Raw genomic sequence first — 12,734 nt, 5'->3', positions numbered from 1 at the left:
TAAAAACATAAAATAAGAATGAAAATAATAGTAATAATCGCAATAAATAAAATTGAAAATAACAAAAAAAATTAGGAACCTAGAAATATTTTAAATGATCAGTAGAACAAATTTAAATTTTTAATATTTTACCTCTAAATTCACAACTGTAATTACTAAAACCTTAGCTCGATTATTTAAACTTTCTGCTGATGTATTGCTTTTCTGAGGTTTGATAGTCCTGTTTGCTAACTGAATGAAGGTGCCATACATTATCCTAATAACCGTTTCATTGTATGGCACACAATAATTTCTTTATTCTGAGTGAGCAATTTGGGGAAAACTAATATGTCTCTCTTCCATACCCAGCGGCAAAGGTAGTGATGCCCTCATGCAGGAAAAATGAAAAGGCGTGTATATTAACAGTTGATTTAATCTTTGACAGGCCGGGTCTATGTAACCTTCTCAACCGATTACTCCTATTAAAAGATTCAGCGAAGGATCCGAATGATGTAAAATGTATGAGCCTGAGTAAGAATTCTGTGAATATACGTGTCATTGTTTCTGGTTTTTATGACTTTATCTCTAGTCTCCTCCAAAAGGAGCAACTATTCCCTACCGTCCCAAGGCCATACCTGCTGGAGCCCATGCAGTATTAGCACAGCAGCACTCTGCACAAGTAAGTAGACATTTTTATGTCATTTCAGCTTCATTGCCAAAATAGAAGGCAAGGATACATTTCTTTCAAGGGCACCTTGGTCACAGGTGGTCCTTGTGTTGCGAACGAGATTTGTTCCTTGGCTGTGATGTAAGTCGAGTTTTTGTGTAGGAACTTGAACTCCTGAATCACTACCGGTAATACTGTACACAGAACATATGAAGGACATACAATACAATAATATACAAACACTAAATATAAATGGAGAGAGGAGAAAGTCTCATTAATGACATCACTTGGCATTTCATAGTAGTTCCAAAATATAACTTTATCCTTGATTATGGTCACGGCGCTTGAGCAGTGTGGACCAGTTATGCGGCCAATGTGCACTTTCTCCACTGAGCCTTTTACAATGTTTAATTTCACTGCACTTTTCGCTTTCTTTGTAATTTTCACACTGCCGCTAGAGAAGTCTATCTTTTGCTTAAAAGACATAATGATGTTTAAAGTCAAAAAGTTATTTGAAAAGAACAAAAGAGATTGTTGTTCTTCTTCAGTGTTGCAATGTACTATGAAAGAGGTCCCAAAACTACGACCCGCCGGCCGGATCCGGCCCACCAGCGTCCAAAATCTGGCCCGCCGGTAGTCCCAAGTTTAAAAAAAATAAAAACATTTTGTATTATTTATTTTTTTTAAATTATAATTATTTTTTAAATCTGTCCTTTCTAATCCATTGTCTACCGCTTGTTATTCTCGGTGTCTCCTAGCCGCTCAGGCAAATCATATTGTCTAAAAATGCATTTTCCCATCGCTAATGAGACATCATCGTGCTGAAAAAAAATAAAAAAAATAATAAAAAATAAATAAATATATATATATATATATATATATATATATATATATATATATATATATATATATATATATATATATATATATATATACATATATATATATATATATATATATATATATATATCCCTGCTAGGCACTCAGCATCAAGGGTTCGAATTGGGGGGTTAAATCACCAAATGATTCCCGAACGCGGCCCACACTGCTGCTCACTGCTCCGTTCACCTCCCAGGGGGTGAACAAGGGGATGGGTCAAATTTCACCACACCTAGTGTGTGTGTGACAAACATTGGAACTTTACCTCAATATATATATATATATATATATATATATATATATATATATATATATATATATATATATATATATATATATATATATATATATATATATATATATTTTTTGTTATCCAGTAAGCACATAAGTTGGTAGGCTATACTGTAGGCTACTAGGAGCTAGCAGCTATACAACAGCTAAGCACACAATAGCACACACGCTAGACATAAGTTTCCTTCATTGAACAGTATTGCAGTCTAAAACACAACTTTTGTCAATATAAGCACGTATCAACCAATTATTGTTATATAATACTTACAGATACAAAGTCTCCAAGCAATGATCAAGTAACAAAGGTGTACACATTATTTAATTTACGGTGTCATGAGCTTAATTTAATGAATTATTGTAAACCAGGTGTCGCCAAAAAGCAATTACAACTCCACTTCAATTTCAAGACAGCATAAGTCCATTGCAGGTGGTTCATAATACATAAATCAGTATTTATCATACCTACCATTGTTTTCTGGTTGAGTAATTTCACTTGATCAAGCTTTTTTTAACATTCCTCACTACAAAATAATAAATGTCTATTCTCAGGGCTCCAATATTAGTATTGATATTTATAGTGAACAAGTTGTATCGAGACTACTCCAGTTGCGGCTGATAATAACATGTTATGTTTCAACAAAAGATTGTTAAATTGACCACATCCTCATCATCATTACAAAGCACGGATAGACGCGACAGTGTCACTCCGCCTATAAATCATTCCCTGTGCATGGAGCTAGTTGTTTCTATGTGTACAGTATTATAATTTATCAAACTTATTGTATTATGAGTAGTTTAACTATTAGCCTGTGCTTAAGCTGCATCAATACATAGACTTGTGTCATAATCTAAGCATTTAGAAGTCCTTCCAAGAATTTGCAATGTCGCAATTGCGCTAGTTTACTCAAATACAGCCAATCCGCGCAAATTATGCAAGGCCACGCAACTTTGTCCAATGCCTGCAACTTTCCCGCAATCAAATTTGTTTCTGAGCAGCACTCATAAAAAGCACGTCAACTGTCTGATCAAAACTTACAGTGTGTTTTTTTCTTGTGTAGACAGAACAGGAACAACAACAATGAACAATGTATTAACTCTTTATTGCTCAAACAGCATAGCTCAGACCTACTTCCTGTTCCTGTCTACAGAGCTAAACCTGCTGGGTAATGTACTGTATAAACATTCAGCAACATGAAGTGCTCACTTCCTAGTTTACATGTATTTATATATGTATTTAGCTTTTATTTTATCTAGGGTAAAACAATTTAGAACAGATTTTCATTAGTGTTAACATCTCAGAATGTGAATGTGATGATATTATCTCATTTACCAACAAAAAAATAGAGCTACAGATTTCTCTCAACAGTTCACAAAATTACTTTCAAAATAGGGGTGTAAATGTGTTGGTAGATAATTGAATGTTTAAAATGGGCTGGGATAGGCTCCAGCACCCCCCGTAACCTCATAAGGGACAAGCGATAGAAAATGGATGGATGGATTGAAAATGGAATAACACTTTTCAAGCATACAAAAATCCACGGAGAATGTCTGCAACTTGCGGATGGCAGATTAGACAGCAGACAGTACTGTAAGTAAGTCTTTGTTGGTGTATTTCTTTTGCAATTATGAATAATTATTAGTGTTATTAGTTATATTTAATCAAAACTGTACAGTAATTTGTCAATGTGCCTTTGCAATCGAGTGGAAACTCTTATGTCTTTGTGGTATAAAGCGAGTAAAACATCAACCCACTATTTGTTTTCCAATTTTTGTTGCAACCATTTGCTTTTTTTACATTGATAACAAATTCATAAAATCACAAATTGATTACATTTTATTGAAAATAAATAGGCCTCAAAACATTGTAACCTTTTCTGCAAATTACTGGAAATGCTGCCACAAATTTGGGCATTTTAGGCCACGACAATCACAAAAAAAGCCTGCAAAATCCTGGAGGGACAAAGTGAGGAAATGTTGTGATTAAAACACACATATCCAGTATGAGAGCGATGAAGGACATCCACCTTCACGACAAATTATTTGCAGTGTGAAACATGAACAAGATTAGACTTAGACTGAGACAAACTTTAATGATTCACAAGGGAAATTGTTCCACACAGTAGCTCAGTTACAAAGGATGGAAAGTGTAAGGATGGAAAGGATAATGCAGGTATAAAGTAAACTAAAAATGTACCGTAGTAGCAATATAAAATATAACATATATGTAATATTTACATATTATATATACATGGTGACTAAAGCTGATGTTTTTCATGAGCTTGCATATAAAGCTCTAAATTTATCAGACATCTGTTATTGAATTCATGGCATGGTCAAAAAAAAAAGAAAAAAAAAAGAGATGACATTTAGCGCCCATTAGAGCTATTGAGCTATTGAAAAAAAAGCGAGGGAATGGATTTTCAATAAAGCACTCAATGCTGTTTACTCTCTTTGCAAAGAGATTAATTTACATGTTAAGTGACACATATTCACATCTTTTCCCTTATTCCATCCAGGCTTTTGCACTTCCTGGGCCGTATGCTTTTGCGCATCAAGATGTAAGTGTTAATTTGAATGAGAGATTCCCCCCGCCCCCCCAGCCCCTTCCTTTTCCACCAACTCTGCCCACTCCCAACCAAGTCCCAACTTTACACTTTTCTCCACCCCTCTCAGCAACAATGAAACTTGAACAACCCTGATCTGTGGACGTCACTAACACTAACACCAAGTAGCAGCATGCTCTGATTGCAATCAAAGTTTAAGAGTAGTCCCTTCATGACCAAGTTGTAGTTTTGTAGCAGAGATGTGACTGTATTTGCAGATGACTTCCATGAGAATCCAGCATGCTTTCTGAAGGAAATGAATCTCTTCACACTGACACCATCTGTGATGTTTGTGAACTTCAGATTGTCTCTGTATTGTAGCTGTCAACAACTCCTCTGAAATAATCCAGTTTGATTGGTTAGCTCTAACTTCCTTCCTACCCTGCAGTTGACCAAGCTTCACCAGTTGGCTATGCAGCATATCCCCCTCCCTTCCCTTGGGCAGAGCAACCCTACCTTCCCTGGTACGTACCCACGGCTCCCAGGGGAAGACCATCAATCCCTCTGTCATCACTCCTCTTCTAATCACAACATCAAACAGCCCCTCTTACTTAAGAGAGGACCATCCACACTCTCTGGTCAACCATAAGTAATCACATCTTATCACTTGCAAAACAAAATGTGGAAGCTCCAAACACATTTTCCAATCTTAAAACTTTGGAACAACAATAATGGGTGAATTGCATGTACACTTTATTGACAAAAGTGGGATATAGAGTATGTTCATCCCATCAATTGCTGGGTTGCATATGACGTCATGTCCTTTTTTCTTCTTCGCGGCTTAATTCACACGATGGTCAAGCAGCTTGAGCGTAGCATTAACACAAGTTCAGTTTAGTTTCAGTTTATTTCGAGCATGCATACGATACAATAATAATCAACGTGTGGGATTCTTTGTCTGGGCACTTGGGGCAGCAGAGCTCGGTTGGTAGAGTGGCCGTGCCAGCAACTTGAGGGTTCCAGGTTCGATCCCCGCTTCCGCCATCCTAGTCACTGCCGTTGTGTCCTTGGGTAAGGACACTTTACCCACCTGCTCCCAGTGCCACCCACACTGGTTTAAATGTAACTTAGATATTGGGTTTCATTATGTAAAGCACTTTGAGTCACTAGAGAAAAGCGCTATATAGATATAATTCACTTCACTTGATTCTACGGAATGATATGCGAGCAAACTGACAATGTTTGGCCGTACGATAACCGAGACGGTATACGAAAACCAAGGGATTCTTTAGGCAAAAATTTTCATCCAAAACTAAATACTATGAAAAGGTGTGTGTACAATAAAACTAGTGAGGAACGCTGATAATAACTTTTGAGGATTTGTTCAGTTCAGTTCAGTTTCAGTTTATTTCGAACATGCATACAATACAATGTAATGCATCACACATTTCCAGTTGTTTCATTACAGCACGTCCGAAAAGGAGTAGGAAGAAGCTGAGCTTATTTAATCCTACCCCTTTTCATACCATAGCAATTTTATCCAATTTCCTTGTTCTCTGTAACAGAACAGTGAACAAATAAATTATGAATAAATAATATACCATAGTAAGCAAACAAATATTAAATACATAAATAATCTTTGTCTCAATTAAAAAAAAGGGTTCAAGATGTTGATCATAGTTCTTGTTCTGTGTACTTTGTGAACATTTGTAGTTTGAAGAGTCTCTTAAAGTGAATCATATTGGTGCTTTGTTTGATTTCTTTGGTTAATCCATTCCATAATTTAATTCCACATACAGATATGCTAAAGGTTTTAAGTGTTGTACGGGTATACAAATGTTTTAAATTAGATTTTCCTCTAAGGTTATATTTCTCCTCCTTTGTTGAGAAGAATTGTTGTACATTCTTGGGTAGCAGGTTATAGTTTGCTTTATACATACTTTTAGCTGTTTGCAAATGCACCAAATCGTTGAATTTCAATAATTGTGATTTAATAAATAAAGGGTTTATATGTTCTCTATATCCAACATTATGTATTATTCTAATTGATCTTTTTTGTAACAGTTAGTGAATGAAGCGCACATTTGTAGTTGTTTCCCCCTATTTATACACAATAACTCAGATATGGTGACACTAGCGAGCAGTAAAGAATATGAAGTGATTTTTGGTCTAGAACATGTTTTACTTTATTCATTATTGACGCGTTTCTTACTACAAGTGAGAGTGAGTGTAGAGTTTGAGCAGAAAATTACGTATTGGGTGTTCCATTCGTTCAAATAGAGGGATAGGAAAGAGCTTTCATTAAGTCCCGAAAGAAGTGGTTCGCAAAGGTAATAAAGTCAGGAGAAAAACAAAAAGTGCGTCGAAGAAATGGCTCTTAAAAATATCACTTTCATCATCTTGTGGAATACAAACAGACAAGCGATCACTTTGTAAAATGTTTGTTTGAACATTTGATTTGTTTAAGAAACTTTCTGTGATGGAATCAAGTTTATTCTCTACTATATTTGTAGTGTTTGATAGCAGAATTAAACGTAAAGTAAGGGAAAGAGATCACATTAGTTTGTTTGTGTTCTTTTGTGGTTGCTAAGCCTAAATATAACCACCTGGTTGTGTAAATAAACTCACGTCATGTTAAGTCCTAGTAATAAATATTGTAATTGTTGGTCCAATTCAACCATTGTCATAACAGAAACTAAACACTTAGTGGTTGTTGTGCAGGAAAGCAAAGTACTGACCACATTTCAGCATATCTGGTGCGATTCGTTAGCCTCAAAAAAATAAATAGTATTAATAACATTGTATTAATAGTATTAGTAAACTAGATACATACATCTCTTGTAGGCTCAACAGCATATACTGAATCTTGATATTGCTAGCAAACATTGCTGAACAAAAGGGGCCTCTATAATTAAATAATGAGACAAAATAGGAACTTCACACCATAAAAAACAACTGCAGACATGAATTGTAGATGAGACTAATATGTGTAGCAGGAAATCAACTGCAAACAAACGTATCCTTTTTCTCATTAGCGTCACGATCACAGCAGCACGGCACTCGTTAATATCAATCAAATACGGTACTTAGCGATGCACGAATAAATCCAACACCGTCTTCCGCGGATTAATGCTTAATATGTGGACTCCTCAGGAGTAAATACATGATGTGCCTCCAATCTTTTCCTTGTAAGTATGAAGTGAGGTCTAGGTGAGCATTAACGTCTTGTAATTTTTCTTTGGAGTGTATAAATCCACTCCATCCCATTTCAATTATGTTTTGATGATCGCTTATATATTTGCCACTAAACCTTTCAAAATATGCCCAAATCTGCACTAATTCAGGTAACTAAACAGTATCTCAGTAGGACTCTAGACCAGTGGTTCTCAACCTTTTTTCAGTGATGTACCCCCTGTGAAAATGTTTTTAATTCATGTACCCCCTAATCAGAGCAAAGCATTTTTGGTTGAAAAAAAGAGATAAAGAAGTAAAATACAACACTATATCATCAGTTTCTGATTTATTAAATTGTATAACAGTGCAAAATATTGCTCATTTGTAGTGGTCTTTTTTGAACTATTTGGAAAAAAAGATAGTTTTTTATTTATATTTATAAAGGATTTTTGAATTTTTGCTATTTTTAGAATATTTAAAAAAAATCTCACGTACCCCTTGGCATACCTTCAAGTACCCCCAGGGGTACGTGTACCCCCATTTGAGAACCACTGCTCTAGACCATCACCTGAAACCCGAAAGTGCTTCTCGGTCACGTGATTGTAACCCAGCAATAGGATGAATAGAAATGGGTATCGTTTACATTTTAACCAATGCTAGTACTAAATTGGTACTTTAAAAAAACGGTGCCCAACTAAAGGGGCGTTCAAACATTGGCGGTTTAGATTGCTGTTCGGCAATTCGTATTGCTCCGCCAAAGACCATGTGCAAGTGGAACTGCACTTTTTTGGGAATTTTGCCTATATTTCACAATCCGTAAGAGAAACAAAAATAGACGTGTTTTTTTCAAGCATTGTAACTCTTAAATTTTTTTTTTTACTAAAGTCTGCTGACAATGGAGCTAGTGGGAGTCATGACGTTATTTTGTCTAACTCGACCATAAAACCCAATAAACAACCATCCAAAAAGCACCAACAGTACTCTATTTACATTTTGTGACCTGAATATTAACCTAGTATCAGCAATATTGTTATTATAAGCGCTAACGTTAAGGACCTACATTTAGCGGCACATTGATCAGAAAGAGGCAATTTCTTTATGCTGCTGTATTGACATAATCAACAGGTGAGCTGCTTTCTCACCTCAGAGCTCATGAACGTTTATTCTAGATTATAAATCATACTTCTCATCTTGATAGTAAAATGATGTGGTCATAAACTGAGAAGTTAATACACTCTGACAGCCAACTTAAACCCGGAAATGGCGAAAAAGACCCCACACCACGCTTTGATCCACCCCCCCTTTTTTCTTTGCGAGAATTATGAGTCATTTTTCATCTAAAGAGGAATATATGAACATCCCATCAGTCGGCATCCCAGTGAGAGCAGACATTGTTTAGTAAGTGATGTTTATGTTCGTCGACTCTTATGAAGTCTGCAGTGAGTAGTAATCAATCAGTGATGTTGTTGTAGGAAAAAGAAAACGTTGCGATGCGTTTGTGAATCTAATGCGCCACCATATGCCTAAATTGAGCAATATACATAAATATTACATGTTATTTTGAATGTGCCTGTAACTACACTACATGGACTGTAAACTTACAGCGTGTATATCAAATCTTGATGGAGGTGTTTGGATGTTTTTAAGACTTTTAAAAAACATCCAACACCTCCTATTTACCACCTATTTACTACTTTGACTGCATAAGAATTGTGAAGGACAGGCAAAATAAAAACTAAATGCAGTTTCCTTTTAAAGCCGTGCACAAACCCTGGTCATCCGTCACTCATCTGCCATGAATCCTGAGAACCATGGGGAGCCGCCAAAATAATTAAACATGTTAATTTTTTTGTGGCAGTCTTGGCGGTTTGAAATGGACTGTGTGTGTTGTCTGTCTATCTGTGTTGGCCCTGCGATGAGGTGGCGACTTGTCCAGGGTGTACCCCGCCTTCCGCCCGCTTGTAGCTGAGATAGGCTCCAGCGCCCCCCGCGACCCCAAAGGGAATAAGCGGTAGAAATGGATGGATGGATGGGATGTGTTCAAAACACCTTTCACAGTCTAATGAATGGCAGGCTCTTTGTTTGCACCCCAACACCTGTAATAATACCGTGTTATCACAGATGATGGTATCACTGTTTGACATGGTGGCAATGCAGTTGATGTGGAGGAAAAGACGGAGGACTCCGTCGCTTTTAAAGGAGATCCGCGGTAATACCGCGCCAATCTGTGTTGGCGCCGAGTTCAAAACGTGTTGAGAAAGGCTTTCCGCTATCGTTGGCACACATTTCACATTGGTTTGAGAACTGACTTGAACCGCCATCTGAACTGTGAGATGTGTGAACGCCCCATTACTGATAACTTCAAAAATAAAAAATACAATTTACAACAGATTGCCATAATTATTGTAGCAATACAGATCATAGAGAACCCGCAAGAGTTAAAATGTTTGATGCTCATAATTACTGCTATTCCTGAATACAACCTCGCTGGTCAATAATGAAGAAGTGCTGTGTTGTTGTTGCTGCTGCAGCCTGCAATCACTTCTTGACCATTACCGGAAGACATTGCCTCATTCACTGTGGACTTATTTTGTGGCAATTACCGTATACGGCAGTTACCTTCGTGCATGCTTTCACTGTTACCATGGTTTTATTTTTTCCTGCTGTTTATATTAAAACAATGTAATGTTAAGATTTACATACAAAACTAACATTACATATCAAGAATACAGTTTTTGAAAACGGTCACAGTCACTATGGTGACCATCGACCTGATCCGTCTCTACGTCCGCTCGGCAGCCTTTAATTCAACAATTGACAAAGTGATCGATATTTTCACTACTTTACTACTTTGTTTACATCAAATCCATCAATCACAATACTGCCAACTGCAAAGTCAATGTTTTGTGTTAGGCTGCCGATATAGATTTAAGTGAAGTGCCTCGGTTGAAAAATGAACGTTTAATAAAAATCTACTCGTTGAATTTCCGTTGGGATTTTTTTGTTATTTACAACTTTGTTCATCTTCATGTTATTTTTCTCTTTTTCTATTATTAAAATACATTACTTGTACAAGATCACTGCTTTGCACTTGGAGCAGGTGGCTGAGTTTGCATTTATTTAGCACTGAATTAAAGCATCGATAGCTTCTTCTTTTTTTGGTGTGGTTACTACCGCTTAATAGGGAACTGCGTTTTTTTTCACAATCATTATGAAAGACTTGATGGTAGAAGTTTTATTTTTGCATTCTAAATATTAAATAAATGCGATCAAATGTTTGCTTACAATGGAGCCAATGGGAGCCGTGCAATTCCACCAATATCCAAACACCTCCATTGAGGTTTTATATGCATGATGTAAGTATATATGTAATGTTGTAGCAAGCACATTTATAATAACATTTAATATTTACGTATTTTGATCATTTAAAGCATACATGGCACATTAAGGTGGGGAGGGGGGCAAGACCTTCTCAGCCCCAGGGCTACGCCTTAGGATAAGTCGGCCCTGCCTCTGTTGCGTAAAGACTTCTGTCAGTGGGAATTTGTTCAAATTCAGATTTGTGAGGTCAGAGGTCACTAATCCAAAAAAGAGGAACTGTGAACAGCCACACACATTGCGACATAAAATTCTTCCAAGTATATACCTAAATTCATTTCTATAGAATATGTTTGAAGTATTCCCTGTGGCATCTGGTAAAAATGGATGCATTTTTAATCCTCATTAGGGTTTGATAAAGAGGGTCGGAAATATTCCTATAAGCGGTCAAGGTCCCAAATAGTTAGAGGACCCCTGCACTAAGGCACAGTCATGCTGGAACAGTCCTCAAACTTTTCTCACCAAGTTTGAGGCGAAGCATTGTCCAAAATGTCTTGGATCAAGAATAAGCAGTAAAACACGGAGGGTATCCAAAACCTTGCATATGGCCTGTGTAATATTCCATATTTAAAATTAAACACAACCAGCTATATTCAAATAAAGAAAAAAGTTAGAAGAAAAATGTAATAAGACAGTACAAGTAGTATTTTTGCTTTCCAAAAATGTTATTTAATTGCTTACATACACTATGCTGAACTACATTGGATTGACTTGTTTAATAAACAGACACAAAATGTCTTGGCATGCAAACCCTAGGTGGAAAAAGTTTAACACCCCTGCTCCAAGGCAAACTGTGATGTCTAACAGTACAAATATAGATAAGTAAATGAGTAAACTGAACGAAACATATCTTAATACATTTGTTCATGTAGTGTAAACAAGTCCTCTGAGAGGGAAATGTGGAACACACAGTAATATTTACAATTTTGTAGATATTTTTTCAATTTTGCTATATCTCAAATCCATTCGCCTAATTTTGCTCAGGAAAAATAAATCCCAATCTCTTCATCCCCACTCCTCCCATTCCGTGACATCCCCCCACAAATTCTAATACTATCTGGGCCCACAGCATCCATGACATCATCAAACCACACTGTCACACTAACCCAAGAGCTCAACACCACATATAGAGGACTGATGTGAAAGAAGTCATAATTAGAGCCTTAGAACTATAGCCGTGTCAGATACAGTGTGTTCCTAGAATGTGTATGAAATATGTATTGTATAGATAGTACATGTGTGGACTTAGAACGATTGCCATTTTCAAGTTACCAAGAGTGATAAACTAGTAAAAGTAGGTCAACTTGTTATATCATAAAAGTGGAAGCCATTAGTGCCATGTGGTTGTTAGCGTTCTGTGTTCTACTTTACAGGATTGGAAGCTTCTGTCCCGACAAGTTCACAGGAGCTGGCAATACCTAATGATGTAAGTGTCTCATTGTTTGTGTTGTGGCAGTAGTAACCCCACCCCCCAAAAAAACTCATAATCTGGATGCCGCGTACTTCATTAACACTGTCAAGGAGAGTGGTTCTCAAACTCTTTTCTTCAAGTACCACCTCAGAAAACACGTGGCTTACCAAAAACCACCATAATGACCAACATTAAAATACAGTATCATAGTAGGCAGAAGTATTCACTAAAAACAAGGCAGAGGTTTTATTTATTAAGCATATTTAAAAATGTTTGGCCATTGTAACATTACACACAGTTTGAACAGTATAACAATGTGTTTGAATATAGAAAAATAAAACACTGTACTTTAATAAAGTGATTCTTTGGCGCACCACTAGACGGAGCCCGTGTACCGCATGATTCTCAAATG

At 36.6% G+C, this 12,734-nt stretch overlaps 1 protein-coding gene across 4 annotated transcripts in view; it reads left to right on the top strand.

Annotated features, from left to right (window-relative positions):
* Window positions 1–12,734, top strand: part of LOC133607230 (poly(rC)-binding protein 3) — a 39,887-nt gene that overhangs the window by 19,870 nt on the left and 7,283 nt on the right. For 3 of the 4 annotated variants that reach the window (XM_061961726.1, XM_061961718.1, XM_061961711.1), the window contains 4 exons: window positions 569–658; window positions 4,333–4,374; window positions 4,808–4,883; window positions 12,285–12,337. In XM_061961726.1, the coding sequence (XP_061817710.1) occupies window positions 569–658; window positions 4,333–4,374; window positions 4,808–4,883; window positions 12,285–12,337 (261 nt within the window). The remainder of the gene's footprint in view (window positions 1–568; window positions 659–4,332; window positions 4,375–4,807; window positions 4,884–12,284; window positions 12,338–12,734) is intronic. The other variant, XM_061961732.1, reaches the window with a different exon arrangement.

Source organism: Nerophis lumbriciformis, linkage group LG02 (genome assembly GCF_033978685.3).
Source record: "Nerophis lumbriciformis linkage group LG02, RoL_Nlum_v2.1, whole genome shotgun sequence".
In the NCBI taxonomy this organism is placed as follows: Eukaryota; Metazoa; Chordata; class Actinopteri; order Syngnathiformes; family Syngnathidae; genus Nerophis; species Nerophis lumbriciformis.
This window is presented reverse-complemented; position numbering and strand designations above follow the sequence as displayed.